The sequence below is a fragment of the Oncorhynchus gorbuscha genome, linkage group LG07 (genome assembly GCF_021184085.1).
Source record: "Oncorhynchus gorbuscha isolate QuinsamMale2020 ecotype Even-year linkage group LG07, OgorEven_v1.0, whole genome shotgun sequence".
Lineage (NCBI taxonomy): Eukaryota > Metazoa > Chordata > Actinopteri > Salmoniformes > Salmonidae > Oncorhynchus > Oncorhynchus gorbuscha.
The window spans coordinates 68202698-68221820 of NC_060179.1; the positions used below are offsets into that span (position 1 = coordinate 68202698).

General features: G+C 50.1%; 1 protein-coding gene across 3 annotated transcripts in view; it reads right to left on the bottom strand.

Annotated features, from left to right (window-relative positions):
- sdccag8 (SHH signaling and ciliogenesis regulator sdccag8) overlaps nt 1–19123 on the bottom strand; it is a 76792-nt gene that overhangs the window by 36041 nt on the left and 21628 nt on the right. For all 3 annotated transcript variants that reach the window (XM_046357327.1, XM_046357325.1, XM_046357326.1), the window contains 2 exons: nt 8853–8969; nt 8338–8480 (listed from right to left, as the gene is read on the bottom strand). In XM_046357327.1, coding sequence (XP_046213283.1) covers nt 8338–8480; nt 8853–8969 — 260 coding nt within the window. The remainder of the gene's footprint in view (nt 1–8337; nt 8481–8852; nt 8970–19123) is intronic.

Genomic DNA, 19123 nt, shown 5'->3' on the forward strand with positions numbered 1-19123 from the left:
GACCAGAACACCGCCTCGTTTCCCTCTTTTTCGGAGTCGTTTTTTTGGGTCGCTGCATGCGATCCATTCCGTTGTCCTGTTTGTAAGGCAGAACACAGGATCCGCGTCGCGGAAAACATATTCTTGGTCGTACTGATGGTGAGTTGACGCTGATCTTATATTCAGTAGTTCTTCTCGACTGTATGTAATGAAACCTAAGATGACCTGGGGTACTAATGTAAGAAATAACACGTAAAAAAAAAAAAAACTGCATAGTTTCCTAGGAACGCGAAGCGAGGCGGCCATCTCAGTCGGCGCCGGAAGTACCTTGATGCCACACACGCTGCTGCTACTCTGTTTATTATCTATCCTGATTGCTTAGTCACTTTTACCCCTACCTACATGTACATATTACCTTAACTACCTCGTACACCTGCACATTGACTCGGTACCGGTACTCCTTGTATATAGCCTCGTTATTCTATTGTGTTACTATTTCATCTTTGTATTTTGCAAATTTTTCTTTAACTCTGCATTGTTAGGAAAGGGTTCGTAAGTAAGCATTTCACGGTACCATCTACTCTTATTGTATTCAGCGCATGTGACAAGGAAAATGTTGAGGAAAATGGATCTAAAAATGGCAAAACTTGCATCACATAACTTGCTTTCTCTTTATTAAACCTTTAGGATCTGATGCATAATATTGCATATTTATAACATATTCTGAGGAATTTCAACTGTGGGGTTAGAGTGTAACCGTTAGATGTACACTAACAACAAAATCATGTAAATAATTGAACTAAATAAGTGTATTCTAGCTGTATTTAAAGAGTATTTAGCGAATAGCTGTACCTGTAACAACCAGATTCTGTCTACCTGCTCCACATGATAGAAGAGAGATATTGACCAGGGAGTAAATGGAAGGAAGAGTGTGCCTGTGTCTTGGTGAGAGGAGGGAAGCAGGGATGGTAACCCATCTTCCAGAAACAGTAAGTAGGGCACTCTCTCTGGACAGAGTTGGCCCGAGCGGGAACAGTTGCACCCGACAGATTTGCCTCCATTTTGCCTGAGGACTCTCAGCGTTCTATTATGTACCACCCGGCAACATGAAGAGATGGAGGAATGGGGAATGGAGAGACGGTGGCATAGAAACACAGGAAAGGGACTGTTGCCCTATCTGCTGAGGAAGAGTGGTACTGTTCATTGATACTTTGTCACTAGAAGATGCATGTGTTTGGTCAAAAGAAAGTCTGGGCCTGAATAGAGGCTGCCTGCCATGAAATGCTTCCTAAAAATGTATTTTAAACATTTAAAGAATTAAAGTAAGTATGGTTATGTCAGCACCAATTTCAAGACGTGTGTGTTAATTACAATGTATATGTTTTATAGATACACTCTGAAATGTAAGATATGGCTGTGATTGGAATTTCCTTGCTCGATTCTGAAAGAATAGCCAATTATTTTGTGATGAGAAAAAACATTGTCACCAAACCCCATAAAATACCATTATCAATATACTCCATCTGCATTCAGTGACCAGTACATAAGTCAAATAATACAAGGAAAATGGAAATATTAATCTTCCATTTCTATGTGTGGTTATACTGTAGCACCTATAAACAGTTGACTTGACATGAGGCACATCCTACAACCTGACTCAATAACCCAACAAATAGCTGTGATGCCCTCTGTACCTTCCTCACAAAGGTTATAAAAAGAGAGGGGGGGGGGGGGGGGGGGACACGTTCTCTGGAGCAGGTTGGTCTCTGTACCTTGACACGTGAGAGGGCCGGGCTGGCCGAGGCACGGTGGCAGGGAGAGGGGCACCCAACAGCGAGGCGAGAAGACACGGCAAGGTCTCATCCCAGGCCAATGGGCACACCACTGTCAACATCATGACACTCTGCGGTTCCCCTGCACACTCCCGCCTGGCCGCCAGCCTTCCCAGCTGCCCTATCCGTTACTGTCTGATTAGTTCTGCTAAGCAGCCCCTCCCCTGCCAGCCTTGCCGCCATCTGCTACCGAACAAGATGGCTGCCGCCCAGCTCCCGCTCAGTGCCTGCCCTCCTACCTGGCAGCGCCGGCGCCTGCGCTTACCCCAAAGTGCTAACACAGGTTCTCTCGGCTGGCAGCAGGCTCAGCGGACGAGATTTCATTACTACTACTTTGACAAGAGCGAGGCCTGTGTGCCACTGGCTCTTTTATCCTGCCTCTGATTGTACAACCACCTCCCACTGACTTGGTTTGCAGCAGTTTGATTCTCCACATAAATCTCCCTCTGGCATCTAGCTGCATCTGCTCACTATTTTATTCATTTTCAGATTCCCACCCTTTCAGGGCCTGTTTCCCCCTCTCTGCACTAACAGGAGAGAGAGTGAGAGTGAAAAACAGAAATAGGGAGGGCAGAGAAGCGTGTCGTGTTTAATGGAATTTTGAGATCAAATGATAAACTTTTGATCCCAGGCACAGTGGTGGTCGCAGCTTTGTTTCTGTAGCCCAAATGGTTCCCTGTTGCTGTGTGGGTGAAAGGCCACATGAAGGAGAGGGGGGACTCTCAGACAGTTCATAGTGTATCGAAGGTGTCTGTCATATCAATTGCCACATCCAACTCAATGGAAAAGGTCATTGAAAATATCAGAATCAAACCGAGCCAGCGAATGAATGTCCTTGCAATGCCTGTGGGTTCAAATGTCTGTATGTTATTCTCACTACTGTAGCGTTAATTTGAACAGGACCCAGGTACAGTCAGCCATCTGAAATAGGTGAATAATATCGCTATGTCTGTGGCAGACTGGCAGCAAAGGAACAGAATGGTCAAGGTACACGGAACCACACAGTCACGTAGTTGCCTCATCAATTCATCCACACAAACACTGATCTACCAAGTGAACTGGCCAGATGACCATTCCTTCTTTGGGAGTATTGTGATGTATCTAGAATGTTCTGTCCATCCGTTCACCACAAACAGATGGAAGGCTTGTCTGGGTTTGCTTTGACAGAGGCATCATTAGTATTTGGGAGTTTGATGTGTATGTCTATGCCTGCAGGTTCCTCCTTCGAGCAGGGACATGCTTATCAATCTATCCAAACTTTGGGCCCCACATTGCCAACGACAGTTCTCAAACACCATCATTAAAATGGATGCAGAATTTCATGTGGATGAAATGTGGATGAAAGCCTATTTCCCTTCCAAGCCTCAGTATAGAGCATTGCCACCAAACACAAAGTGGACATTTTGAGGTTTTGAATATCTGGCAAGTGATGGGAATGAAAGAATGCCGTTTAATTTTTAGGCATGTTTTTTTGTTTCGCCCTATTGGGTCCCCTGAGTAGAGCAGAGGAGGGAAGGGGAGAGGGAGGGGAACGACAAAAAGACAGGAGCAAACAAACCAACAAACAATGGGACTAAAGCCCGGGCTCAAAGGCGTCAGAAGGAGCTGAACAGAGTGGGGGGGGATTAGGACATATCCTCGGCTGCCCAACGCACAGCTGGCTGATGATCCAATGCTGGAGCTGACGGGGGGCTCATTTTCAGTGCCATCCGCCACAGGGCCTGGGGGGTGCTCTGTGTGTGTGTGTGTGTGGGGGTGGGGGGGGTGGGAGAAGAAGAGGGCTCCCAAAAAACAAACAAAAGGCAAAAAGTGCTTCATGCCCCCCCCCCCCCATTTCAAGGGGAGCTGTGATCATTCGGCCCGTGAGATGAAGACAAAAAAGCATGAATCAAAGGCCCGTCTCAGAAGCCTGGTCACACAGATGCCTGCCTTCCAGCCCCCTCTTCCCCTGGAAGTGACACAGAGAGGGCGTCCCCCTCTACAAAGGCCCCGTACCTCCCAAAGTGAACAGCGGGGGCGCCGCACTGACTGACACTCACAGAGACCACCCCCCGAAAGGGATTTAGATGGATTTGTGTCTGTAGTGTGGTAGAGTTTGCGTTAGGGGAGAAAGAGAGAGCGGCCTGTTAGATTGGCCTGAAGGAGGAGTGTGGCCATGGACAGATGTCTGCTGCATCTGTGCTCCGTTACTGGCCCTCTCTCGCCAACCTCCCCCTGTAGTTCACATAAACACCCCCTGCCTAACAAAAAGCCCTCCACTGCCAACGGCTGGCTGCACTGGTCACTGGCTCACTTAAAGGGCCAGTTCAATGAAAAGCAACAATGTTGAATGTTGTTCTTCCTCATAAGAAGAGTAGAATGGAGGCTTTCGTTGCCTTCTGTGTTCTGTGTTTAGGCCTCTCCTTGAGCAGACGAGTGAGCCACAGTAAGGCCAGACTGGAGAATACCAACCATCCTTCTTGTTCAGGTCATCTCAGCCTTTACAACAGAAGGAAGGAGCTAACAGGAGCACAGTTTTACTGTACTTCTCGCTAGATCACAGAAGCTTGCTGTATGACAGAGGAAAGCACCAGAGGTCTCAGTGCACCACCGTACAGTAGTCAGAAAGACACACATGGTGGAGCATCACGTCCATCTCCACAGCTGTCTGGATTAAACAAGCCCACTTAAAGACAGATCAGAGCTCCACAGCGTCGGACAGGGGATGAGACCACGGTTCACTCTGTACCACTCGGTCTCTCCTCTGCATGGCAGCGGGGCACATCTGTGCCTGGCTCTGATCTAACACCTCGGCCGGGGGTGAGGAGGTGGCGGGAGGAGGAGACTGAACTGAGCGGCTGGCAGGCCATCGGAAGAAGAGAGAGGCGCTGATCCTACCCGCCGTGTACTGGGCGGACGGGCACAGGGCACAGGCAGGTGCCAGCAGGGCCAATCTGCCGCTGACCGCCAGCCGACCCAGTGCCACACGGAGGAGAAACAAAGGAAGCAGAAACTGTCGGCTGCTGCTATCCACTGCTACACGCCATTTTGAGCTAACGAAAAGACTTGTAAATCTTCTAGTCTATTGTAAAGAGGATGGAATGTAGCATACTGTATGTAGGTGGAGCTGGAACGATGAGCAAATGCACCAAAAATACTTTATGGTGGTCCAAGGCAAGTTGCATTTAAAAAACTAGATGTCACGATGACAGCAGCTGCTAGAATATTCCCCCAAAAATATTTTTAACACATTTTTGTATTAACTTGTAAATTGGCTTATAGTTTTTGAAATGCAGAAATAGAAAGAACAAGAACATACTGTAGCTACAGCCCGATTCCTTTTATGAGCTGGTAAAACATCTAGACAGTGTGTGTGCCATTGGCAATGTAAGACAAACATCAGTTGCTATTGAAACAGGTTTATTTTTATCAACATCATCGATAGATTGCTACACATTATGAATGAAGAGAAAGCAGTATGGAAGGGATATGCTGTTATCTCTGTCCCCAGTCTCTGTCCCTACTGCTATTCCTATCCCTGTCCCTACTGCTATCCCTGTCCCCACCTCTGTCCCTATTGCTATCTCTGTCCCTACTGCTATCCCTGTCCCCGTCCCTACTGCTATCACTGTCCCTACTGCTATTCTTATCCCTGTCCCTACTGCTATCCCTGTCCCTACCTCTGTCCCTACTGCTATTCCTATCCCGGTCCCTACTGCTATCCCTGTCCCCACCTCTGTCCCTACTGCTATCCCTGTCCCTGTCCCTACCTCTGCCCCTACTGCTATCCCTGTCCCTACCTCTGTCCCTACTGCTATTCCTATCCCTGTCCCTACATCTGTCCCTACTGCTATCCCTGTCCCCGTCCCTACTGCTATCCCTGTCCCTACCTCTGTCCCTACTGCTATTCCTATCCCCGTCCCTACCTCTGTCCCTACTGCTATCCCTGTGCCCGTCCCTACCTCTGTCCCTACTGCTATTCCTATCCCTGTCCCTACCTCTGTCCCTACTGCTATTCCTATCCCCGTCCCTACTGCTATCCCTGTCCCTACCTCTGTCCCTACTGCTATTCCTATCCCTGTCCCTACTGCTATCCCTGTCCCCAGTCTCAGTCTCTGTCCCTACTGCCATTACTATCCCTGTCCCTACCTCTGTCCCTACTGCTATCCCTGTCCCCAGTCTCTGTCCCTACTGCTATTCCTATCCCTGTCCCTACTGCTATCCCTGTCCCCAGTCTCTGTCCCTACTGCTATTCCTATCCCTGTCCTTACTGCTATCCCTGTCCCTACCTCTGTCCCTACTGCTATCCCTGTCCCCGTCCCTACCTCTGTCCCTACTGCTATTCCTATCCCTGTCCCTACCTCTGTCCCTACTGCTATCCCTGTCCCCGTCCCTACCTCTGTCCATACTGCTATCCCTGTCCCCGTCCCTACCTCTGTCCATACTGCTATCCCTGTCCCCGTCCCTACCTCTGTCCATACTGCTATCCCCGTCCCCCGTCTCTGTCCCTACTGCTATCCCTGTCCCCAGTCTCAGTCTCTGTCCCTACTGCCATTACTATCCCTGTCCCTACCTCTGTCCCTACTGCTATCCCTGTCCCCAGTCTCTGTCCCTACTGCTATTCCTATCCCTGTCCCTACTGCTATCCCTGTCCCCAGTCTCTGTCCCTACTGCTATTCCTATCCCTGTCCTTACTGCTATCCCTGTCCCTACCTCTGTCCCTACTGCTATCCCTGTCCCCGTCCCTACCTCTGTCCCTACTGCTATTCCTATCCCTGTCCCTACCTCTGTCCCTACTGCTATCCCTGTCCCCGTCCCTACCTCTGTCCATACTGCTATCCCTGTCCCCGTCCCTACCTCTGTCCATACTGCTATCCCTGTCCCCGTCCCTACCTCTGTCCCTACTGCTATTCCTATCCCTGTCCCTACCTCTGTCCATACTGCTATCCCTGTCCCCAGTCTCTGTTCCTACTGCTATCCCTGTCCCCGTCCCTACCTCTGTCCCTACTGCTATTCCTATCCCTGTCCCTACCTCTGTCCCTACTGCTATCCCTGTCCCCAGTCTCTGTCCCTACTGCTATCCCTGTCCCCGTCCCTACCTCTGTCCCTACTGCTATTCCTATCCCTGTCCCTACCTCTGTCCATACTGCTATCCCTGTCCCCGTCCCTACCTCTGTCCATACTGCTATCCCTGTCCCCGTCCCTACCTCTGTCCATACTGCTATCCCTGTCCCTACCTCTGTCCATACTGCTATCCCTGTCCCCGTCCTTACCGCTGTCCCTACTGCTATCCCCGTCCCCCGTCTCTGTCCATTCTGCTATCCCTGTCCCCCGTCTCTGTCCATTCTGCTATCCCTGTCCCCCGTCTCTGTCCCTACTGCTATCCCCGTCCCCCGTCTCTGTCCATTCTGCTATACCCGTCCCCCGTCTCTGTCCATTCTGCTATCCCTGTCCCCCGTCTGTCCCTTCTGCTATCCCCGTCCCCCCGTCTGTCCCTTCTGCTATCCCCGTCCCCGTCTCTGTCCCTTCTGCTATCCCCGTCCCCAGTCTCTGTCCCTACTGCTATCCCCGTCCCCAGTCTCTGTCCCTACTGCTATCCCCGTCCCCAGTCTCTGTCCCTACTGCTATCCCCGTCCCCAGTCTCTGTCCCTACTGCTATCCCCGTCCCCAGTCTCTGTCCCTACTGCTATCCCCGTCCCCAGTCTCTGTCCCTACTGCTATCACCGTCCCCCGTCTCTGTCCCTACTGCTATCCCTGTCCCTACTGCTATCCCTGTCCCCAGTCTCTGTCCATACTGCTATCCCTGTCCCAACCTCTGTCCATACTGCTATCCCTGTCCCTACCTCTGTCCATACTGCTATCCCTGTCCCCACCTCTGTCCATACTGCTATCCCTGTCCCCAGTCTGTCCATACTGCTATCCCTGTCCCATCCCTACCTCTGTCCATACTGCTATCCCTGTCCCCAGTCTGTCCCTACCCCTGTCCATAATGCTATCCCTGTCCCCCGTCTCTGTCCCTACCACTGTCCATAATGCTATCCCTGTCCCCCGCCTCTGTCCCTACCTCTGTCCATATTGCTATTCCTGTCCCTACCTCTGTCCATACTGCTATTCCTGTCCCCGTTTCTGTCCATACTGCTATCCCTGTCCCCCGTCTGTCCCTACCTCTGTCCATAATGCTATCCCTGTCCCCCGTCTCCGTCCATAATGCTATCCCTGTCCCCCGTCTCCGTCCATACCGCTATCCCTGTCCCTACCTCCGTCCATACGGCTATCCCTGTCCCCTGTCTCGGTCCCTACCCCAAGCCCCTGTCCCCTGGCACATAAGGAGAAACGGAGGTCTGTATGAGAGGAGACAGCAGCCGGTCTGAGTGAGTTTAATATAAGGTACGGTGCTTCCTGACTGTGGAGCTGGCGCAGACTGGTGCCCGGGCTGTGCGCTGAGGGGCTGAGCACTGGCGCAGTGGCGGGCGGCAGCGGAACAGAACAGGGCAGGGTGGCGCGGGCACGGTGGTGTTGTGGCATGTATAATAGGATTAGGGGTTACCTGGTGAGGTGCAGTTGGTGCTCAGCTCGGCCCAGCCGCTCCGTCAGGCTCAGTGCCTCCGCCTGCAGTCGGCCCGCGTCCCTCTGGGCCTGGTCCAAACGCTGCCGGCAGACGCTCAGCTCCACACCCAGCTTCTCCACTTCCTGCCCCCAGCGAGAGAGACGGAGGGAGTTATATGCAATACATCACCCGCGCCCTTTTTCACTATAATATTTGCCTGTAAATAATAGAGGCAACACCATGCAACCTTAAATATGCTACGTTCTCCAACCTGAAAAAAGGAATAGTATTCCCATGTTTTCAACATGACAAATATGGATGAATAATAAATCAATCTCATAAAAGAACAGACATACTGAGACTCAGAGTTGCTTGAGGGGCTGCCCATCTTTTACACAAATACCTGAGAAAAGTACATTTTCGAAAACGTTCCTGCATAAAAAGTGACACCAGCACACAGTCAATAAAAAGGTTGTGGCTTTTTTCACTATCCCTGCCATGCCCGGCCTCCTCACCTGTTCAGTCATCTGGAGCTGCCGTGTTGTCTTGGAGCTGCAGTCTCGGAGCTCCCTCTCTGCCTCCTCTCTCTTCAGCTGAGCCTGGCTGAGGCGGTAACGCAGCTCCCCACACACCTGGACACACAGGAGACAGGACAGGATAAGGGGTCACGGTAGAAATTGACATTGTGTCTGCTTCTAGTTGTGTTCTACTATAGCCCTTTCATTAGAATCAGAATAACCTTACCAAATACATTTGCATGTACAGGAATTTGACATATAGTACTAAATGTTGTTGGTCAGTAATAATAAACAGAATTAAGATGAAGTTGACCTAAATAAAGCTCAATGCACAGTCTTAATTCAGAATCAGTAGCTAATGATTGGTTGTAATGACCTACCCCTAAATGCACTCAACTGCAAGCCATGACACCCGCCATCTCAGTTTGTTCAGAAATTGTTTTGGTAGTTTGAAACAGATATTTGCATTCCTGTAACAATATTTTTTTTCAATGTAATTTCATCTCTGAAAAATTAAGCTAATTGATTGCACCCAAATTGGCCATTATAATTTATAATATTCATATCATATTATCCATTTTGGACCAAACTTTTTATAACAATTAGTAAGAGGTGATGAATCCAAAGAAACTGTCAAAAGACACCTACAGACCCCCCACACCAACCAGTGTACAGTATCAGTTCACCCAAAAGCCACCTACAGACCCCCACACCAACCAGTGTACAGTATCAGTTCACCCAAAAGCCACCTACAGACCCCCCACACCAACCAGTGTACAGTATCAGTTCACCCAAAAGCCACCTACAGACCCCCCACACCAACCAGTGTACAGTATCAGTTCTCCCAAAAGACACCTACAGACCCCCACACCAACCAGTGTACAGTATCAGTTCTCCCAAAAGACACCTACAGACCCCCACACCAACCAGTGTACAGTATCAGTTCACCCAAAAGCCACCTACAGACCCCCACACCAACCAGTGTACAGTATCAGTTCACCCAAAAGCCACCTACAGACCCCCCACACCAACCAGTGTACAGTATCAGTTCACCCAAAAGCCACCTACAGACCCCCACACCAACCAGTGTACAGTATCAGTTCACCCAAAAGCCACCTACAGACCCCCACACCAACCAGTGTACAGTATCAGTTCTCCCAAAAGACACCTACAGACCCCCACACCAACCAGTGTACAGTATCAGTTCACCCAAAAGACACCTACAGACCCCCACACCAACCAGTGTACAGTATCAGTTCACCCAAAAGACACCTACAGACCCCCACACCAACCAGTGTACAGTATCAGTTCACCCAAAAGCCACCTACAGACCCCCACACCAACCAGTGTACAGTATCAGTTCACCCAAAAGCCACCTACAGACCCCCCACACCAACCAGTGTACAGTATCAGTTCTCCCAAAAGACACCTACAGACCCCCACACCAACCAGTGTACAGTATCAGTTCACCCAAAAGACATCTACAGACCCCCACACCAACCAGTGTACAGTATCAGTTCACCCAAAAGACACCTACAGACCCCCACACCAACCAGTGTACAGTATCAGTTCACCCAAAAGACACCTACAGACCCCCACACCAACCAGTGTACAGTATCAGTTCACCCAAAAGACACCTACAGACCCCCACACCAACCAGTGTACAGTATCAGTTCTCCCAAAAGACACCTACAGACCCCCACACCAACCAGTGTACAGTATCAGTTCACCCAAAAGACACCTACAGACCCCCAAACCAACCAGTGTACAGTATCAGTTCACCCAAAAGACACCTACAGACCCCCAAACCAACCAGTGTACAGTATCAGTTCTCCCAAAAGACACCTACAGACCCCCACACCAACCAGTGTACAGTATCATTTCACCCAAAAAAAGCCACCTACAGACCCCCACACCAACCAGTGTACAGTATCAGTTCTCCCAAAAGACACCTACAGACCCCCACACCAACCAGTGTACAGTATCAGTTCACCCAAAAGACACCTACAGACCCCCACACCAACCAGTGTACAGTATCAGTTCACCCAAAAGACACCTACAGACCCCCACACCAACCAGTGTACAGTATCAGTTCTCCCAAAAGACACCTACAGACCCCCACACCAACCAGTGTACAGTATCAGTTCACCCAAAAGACACCTACAGACCCCCAAACCAACCAGTGTACAGTATCAGTTCACCCAAAAGACACCTACAGACCCCCAAACCAACCAGTGTACAGTATCATTTCACCCAAAAGCCACCTACAGACCCCCACACCAACCAGTGTACAGTATCATTTCACCCAAAAGCCACCTACAGACCCCCACACCAACCAGTGTACAGTATCAGTTCTCCCAAAAGCCACCTACAGACCCCCACACCAACCAGTGTACAGTATCAGTTCTCCCAAAAGCCACCTACAGACCCCCACACCAACCAGTGTACAGTATCAGTTCTCCCAAAAGCCACCTACAGACCCCCACACCAACCAGTGTACAGTATCAGTTCACCCAAAAGACACCTACAGACCCCCAAACCAACCAGTGTACAGTATCAGTTCACCCAAAAGACACCTACAGACCCCCAAACCAACCAGTGTACAGTATCAGTTCTCCCAAAAAAAGACACCTACAGTTCACCCCCCCACACCAACCAGTGTACAGTATCATTTCACCCAAAAGCCACCTACAGACCCCCACACCAACCAGTGTACAGTATCAGTTCACCCAAAAGACACCTACAGACCCCCACACCAACCAGTGTACAGTATCAGTTCACCCAAAAGACACCTACAGACCCCCACACCAACCAGTGTACAGTATCAGTTCACCCAAAAGACACCTACAGACCCCCACACCAACCAGTGTACAGTATCAGTTCTCCCAAAAGACACCTACAGACCCCCACACCAACCAGTGTACAGTATCAGTTCACCCAAAAGACACCTACAGACCCCCAAACCAACCAGTGTACAGTATCAGTTCACCCAAAAGACACCTACAGACCCCCAAACCAACCAGTGTACAGTATCAGTTCTCCCAAAAGACACCTACAGACCCCCACACCAACCAGTGTACAGTATCATTTCACCCAAAAGCCACCTACAGACCCCCCACACCAACCAGTGTACAGTCATCACCCAAAGACACCTACAGACCCCCCACACCAACCAGTGTACAGTATCAGTTCACCCAAAAGACACCTACAGACCCCCCACACCAACCAGTGTACAGTATCAGTTCACCCAAAAGACACCTACAGACCCCCCACACCAACCAGTGTACAGTATCAGTTCACCCAAAAGACACCTACAGACCCCCAAACCAACCAGTGTACAGTATCAGTTCACCCAAAAGACACCTACAGACCCCCAAACCAACCAGTGTACAGTACAGACCCCCACACCAACCAGTGTACAGTATCAGTTCTCCCAAAAGACACCTACAGACCCCCACACCAACCAGTGTACAGTATCATTTCACCCAAAAGCCACCTACAGACCCCCACACCAACCAGTGTACAGTATCAGTTCTCCCAAAAGACACCTACAGACCCCCACACCAACCAGTGTACAGTATCAGTTCACCCAAAAGACACCTACAGACCCCCACACCAACCAGTGTACAGTATCAGTTCACCCAAAAGACACCTACAGACCCCCACACCAACCAGTGTACAGTATCAGTTCTCCCAAAAGACACCTACAGACCCCCAAACCAACCAGTGTACAGTATCAGTTCACCCAAAAGACACCTACAGACCCCCAAACCAACCAGTGTACAGTATCAGTTCACCCAAAAGACACCTACAGACCCCCAAACCAACCAGTGTACAGTATCATTTCACCCAAAAGCCACCTACAGACCCCCACACCAACCAGTGTACAGTATCATTTCACCCAAAAGCCACCTACAGACCCCCACACCAACCAGTGTACAGTATCAGTTCTCCCAAAAGCCACCTACAGACCCCCACACCAACCAGTGTACAGTATCAGTTCTCCCAAAAGCCACCTACAGACCCCCACACCAACCAGTGTACAGTATCAGTTCTCCCAAAAGCCACCTACAGACCCCCACACCAACCAGTGTACAGTATCAGTTCACCCAAAAGACACCTACAGACCCCCAAACCAACCAGTGTACAGTATCAGTTCACCCAAAAGACACCTACAGACCCCCAAACCAACCAGTGTACAGTATCAGTTCTCCCAAAAGACACCTACAGACCCCCACACCAACCAGTGTACAGTATCATTTCACCCAAAAGCCACCTACAGACCCCCACACCAACCAGTGTACAGTATCAGTTCTCCCAAAAGACACCTACAGATCCCCCACACCAACCAGTGTACAGTATCAGTTCACCCAAAAGACACCTACAGACCCCCACACCAACCAGTGTACAGTATCAGTTCAGTTCTCTAGTTCCCAAAAGACACCTACAGACCCCCACACCAACCAGTGTACAGTATCAGTTCACCCAAAAGACACCTACAGACCCCCACACCAACCAGTGTACAGTATCAGTTCACCCAAAAGCCACCTACAGACCCCCCACACCAACCAGTGTACAGTATTTCAGTTCAAAAGCCACCCAAAAGACACCTACAGACCCCCCACACCAACCAGTGTACAGTATCAGTTCACCCAAAAGACACCTACAGACCCCCCACACCAACCAGTGTACAGTATCAGTTCTCCCAAAAGACACCTACAGAGTTCTCCCCCCACACCAACCAGTGTACAGTATCAGTTCACCCAAAAGACACCTACAGACCCCCAAACCAACCAGTGTACAGTATCAGTTCACCCAAAAGACACCTACAGACCCCCAAACCAACCAGTGTACAGTATCAGTTCTCCCAAAAGACACCTACAGACCCCCACACCAACCAGTGTACAGTATCATTTCACCCAAAAGCCACCTACAGACCCCCACACCAACCAGTGTACAGTATCAGTTCTCCCAAAAGACACCTACAGACCCCCACACCAACCAGTGTACAGTATCAGTTCACCCAAAAGACACCTACAGACCCCCACACCAACCAGTGTACAGTATCAGTTCACCCAAAAGACACCTACAGACCCCCACACCAACCAGTGTACAGTATCAGTTCTCCCAAAAGACACCTACAGACCCCCACACCAACCAGTGTACAGTATCAGTTCACCAAAAAAAGACACCTACAGACCCCCAAACCAACCAGTGTACAGTATCAGTTCACCCAAAAGACACCTACAGACCCCCAAACCAACCAGTGTACAGTATCAGTTCACCCAAAAGCCACCTACAGACCCCCACACCAACCAGTGTACAGTATCATTTCACCCAAAAGCCACCTACAGACCCCCCACACCAACCAGTGTACAGTATCAGTTCTCCCAAAAGCCACCTACAGACCCCCACACCAACCAGTGTACAGTATCAGTTCTCCCAAAAGCCACCTACAGACCCCCACACCAACCAGTGTACAGTATCAGTTCTCCCAAAAGCCACCTACAGACCCCCACACCAACCAGTGTACAGTATCAGTTCACCCAAAAGACACCTACAGACCCCCACACCAACCAGTGTACAGTATCAGTTCACCCAAAAGACACCTACAGACCCCCAAACCAACCAGTGTACAGTATCAGTTCTCCCAAAAGACACCTACAGACCCCCACACCAACCAGTGTACAGTATCATTTCACCCAAAAGCCACCTACAGACCCCCCACACCAACCAGTGTACAGTATCAGTTCTCCCAAAAGACACCTACAGATCCCCCACACCAACCAGTGTACAGTATCAGTTCACCCAAAAGACACCTACAGACCCCCACACCAACCAGTGTACAGTATCAGTTCACCCAAAAGACACCTACAGACCCCCACACCAACCAGTGTACAGTATCAGTTCACCCAAAAGACACCTACAGACCCCCACACCAACCAGTGTACAGTATCAGTTCACCCAAAAGACACCTACAGACCCCCCACACCAACCAGTGTACAGTATCAGTTCTCCCAAAAGACACCTACAGACCCCCACACCAACCAGTGTACAGTATCAGTTCACCCAAAAGACACCTACAGACCCCCAAACCAACCAGTGTACAGTATCAGTTCACCCAAAAGACACCTACAGACCCCCCAACCAACCAGTGTACAGTATCAGTTCTCCCAAAGACACCTACAGACCCCCCACACCAACCAGTGTACAGTATCATTTCACCCAAAAGCCACCTACAGACACCCCCACACCAACCAGTGTACAGTATCAGTTCTCCCAAAAGACACCTACAGACCCCCCACACCAACCAGTGTACAGTCATCAGTTCACCCAAAAGACACCTACAGACCCCCACACCAACCAGTGTACAGTATCAGTTCACCCAAAAGACACCTACAGACCCCCACACCAACCAGTGTACAGTATCAGTTCTCCCAAAAGACACCTACAGACCCCACACCAACCAGTGTACAGTATCAGTTCACCCAAAAGACACCTACAGACCCCCAAACCAACCAGTGTACAGTATCAGTTCACCCAAAAGACACCTACAGACCCCCAAACCAACCAGTGTACAGTATCAGTTCTCCCAAAAGACACCTACAGACCCCCACACCAACCAGTGTACAGTATCATTTCCCAAAAGCCACCTACAGACCCCCACACCAACCAGTGTACAGTATCAGTTCTCCCAAAAGACACCTACAGACCCCCACACCAACCAGTGTACAGTATCAGTTCACCCAAAAGACACCTACAGACCCCCCACACCAACCAGTGTACAGTATCAGTTCACCCAAAAGACACCTACAGACCCCCACACCAACCAGTGTACAGTATCAGTTCTCCCAAAAGACACCTACAGACCCCCACACCAACCAGTGTACAGTATCAGTTCACCCAAAAGCCACCTACAGACCCCCAAACCAACCAGTGTACAGTATCAGTTCACCCAAAACCACCTACAGACCCCCACACCAACCAGTGTACAGTATCAGTTCTCCCAAAAGCCACCTACAGACCCCCACACCAACCAGTGTACAGTATCAGTTCTCCCAAAAGCCACCTACAGACCCCCCACACCAACCAGTGTACAGTATCAGTTCACCCAAAAGACACCTACAGACCCCCAAACCAACCAGTGTACAGTATCAGTTCACCCAAAAGACACCTACAGACCCCCAAACCAACCAGTGTACAGTATCAGTTCTCCCAAAAGACACCTACAGACCCCCCACACCAACCAGTGTACAGTATCATTTCACCCAAAAGCCACCTACAGACCCCCACACCAACCAGTGTACAGTATCAGTTCTCCCAAAAGACACCTACAGACCCCCCACACCAACCAGTGTACAGTATCAGTTCACCCAAAAAAAAAGACACCTACAGACCCCCACACCAACCAGTGTACCAGTATCAGTTCACCCAAAAGACACCTACAGACCCCCACACCAAGTTCACCCAAAAGACACCTACAGACCAGTGTACAGTATCAGTTCACCCAAAAGACACCTACAGACCCCCACACCAACCAGTGTACAGTATCAGTTCACCCAAAAGACACCTACAGACCCCCACACCAACCAGTGTACAGTATCAGTTCTCCCAAAAGACACCTACAGACCCCCACACCAACCAGTGTACAGTATCAGTTCACCCAAAAGACACCTACAGACCCCCAAACCAACCAGTGTACAGTATCAGTTCACCCAAAAGACACCTACAGACCCCCAAACCAACCAGTGTACAGTATCAGTTCTCCCAAAAGACACCTACAGACCCCCACACCAACCAGTGTACAGTATCAGTTCACCCAAAAGCCACCTACAGACCCCCACACCAACCAGTGTACAGTATCAGTTCTCCCAAAGACACCTACAGACCCCCCACACCAACCAGTGTACAGTATCAGTTCACCCAAAAGACACCTACAGACCCCCACACCAACCAGTGTACAGTATCAGTTCACCCAAAAGACACCTACAGACCCCCACACCAACCAGTGTACAGTATCAGTTCTCCCAAAAGACACCTACAGACCCCCACACCAACCAGTGTACAGTATCAGTTCACCCAAAAGACACCTACAGACCCCCAAACCAACCAGTGTACAGTATCAGTTCACCCAAAAGACACCTACAGACCCCCAAACCAACCAGTGTACAGTATCAGTTCTCCCAAAAGACACCTACAGACCCCCACACCAACCAGTGTACAGTATCAGTTCTCAGTTCCCAAAAGCCACCTACAGACCCCCACACCAACCAGTGTACAGTATCAGTTCTCCCAAAAGCCACCTACAGACCCCCACACCAACCAGTGTACAGTATCAGTTCACCCAAAAGCCACCTACAGACCCCCACACCAACCAGTGTACAGTATCAGTTCACCCAAAAGACACCTACAGACCCCCACACCAACCAGTGTACAGTATCAGTTCTCCCAAAAGACACCTACAGACCCCCACACCAACCAGTGTACAGTATCAGTTCACCCAAAAGCCACCTACAGACCCCCCAACCAACCAGTGTACAGTATCAGTTCTCCCAAAAGACACCTACAGACCCCCACACCAACCAGTGTACAGTATCAGTTCACCCAAAAGACACCTACAGACCCCCACACCAACCAGTGTGTACAGTATCAGTTCACCCAAAAGCCACCTACAGACCCCCACACCAACCAGTGTACAGTATCAGTTCACCCAAAAGACACCTACAGACCCCCCAAACCAACCAGTGTACAGTATCAGTTCTCCCAAAAGACACCTACAGACCCCCACACCAACCAGTGTACAGTATCATTTCACCCAAAAGCCACCTACAGACCCCCACACCAACCAGTGTACAGTATCAGTTCTCCCAAAAGCCACCTACAGACCCCCACACCAACCAGTGTACAGTATCAGTTCACCCAAAAGCCACCTACAGACCCCCACACCAACCAGTGTACAGTATCAGTTCACCCAAAAGCCACCTACAGACCCCCCACACCAACCAGTGTACAGTATCAGTTCACCCAAAAGCCACCTACAGACCCCCACACCAACCAGTGTACAGTATCAGTTCACCCAAAAGCCACCTACAGACCCCCACACCAACCAGTGTACAGTATCAGTTCAGTTCCCAAAAGCCACCTACAGACCCCCCACACCAACCAGTGTACAGTATCAGTTCACCCAAAAGCCACCTACAGACCCCCACACCAACCAGTGTACAGTATCAGTTCACCCAAAAGCCACCTACAGACCCCCACACCAACCAGTGTACAGTATCAGTTCTCTAGTTCTCCCAAAAGCCACCTACATACCCCCACACCAACCAGTGTACAGTATCATTTCTCTAGTTCTCCCAAAAGCCACCTACAGACCCCCCACACCAACCAGTGTACAGTATCATTTCTCTAGTTCACCCAAAAGCCACCTACAGACCCCCACACCAACCAGTGTACAGTATCAGTTCTCCCAAAACCACCTACAGACCCCCCACACCAACCAGTGTACAGTATCAGTTCTCCCAAAAAAAGCAACCTACAGACCCCCACACCAACCAGTGTACAGTATCAGTTCTCCCAAAAGCCACCTACAGACCCCCACACCAACCAGTGTACAGTATCAGTTCTCCCAAAAGCCACCTACAGACCCCCCACACCAACCAGTGTACAGTATCAGTTCACCCAAAAGCCACCTACAGACCCCCCACACCAACCAGTGTACAGTATCAGTTCACCCAAAAGCCACCTACAGACCCCCACACCAACCAGTGTACAGTATCAGTTCTCAGTTCTCCCAAAAGCCACCTACAGACCCCCCACACCAACCAGTGTACAGTATCATTTCTCTAGTTCTCCCAAAAGCCACCTACAGACCCCCCACACCAACCAGTGTACAGTATCAGTTCTCTAGTTCTCCCAAAAGCCACCTACATACCCCCCATACCAACCAGTGTACAGTATCATTTCTCTAGTTCTCCCAAAAGCCACCTACAGACCCCCCACACCAACCAGTGTACAGTATCATTTCTCTAGTTCACCCAAAAGCCACCTACAGACCCCCACACCAACCAGTGTACAGTATCAGTTCTCCCAAAAGCCACCTACAGACCCCCCCACACCAACCAGTGTACAGTATCAGTTCTCCCAAAAGCAACCTACAGACCCCCACACCAACCAGTGTACTGTATCAGTTCTCCCAAAGACACCTACAGATCCCCCACACCAACCAGTGTACAGTATCAGTTCTCCCAAAAGACACCTACAGACCC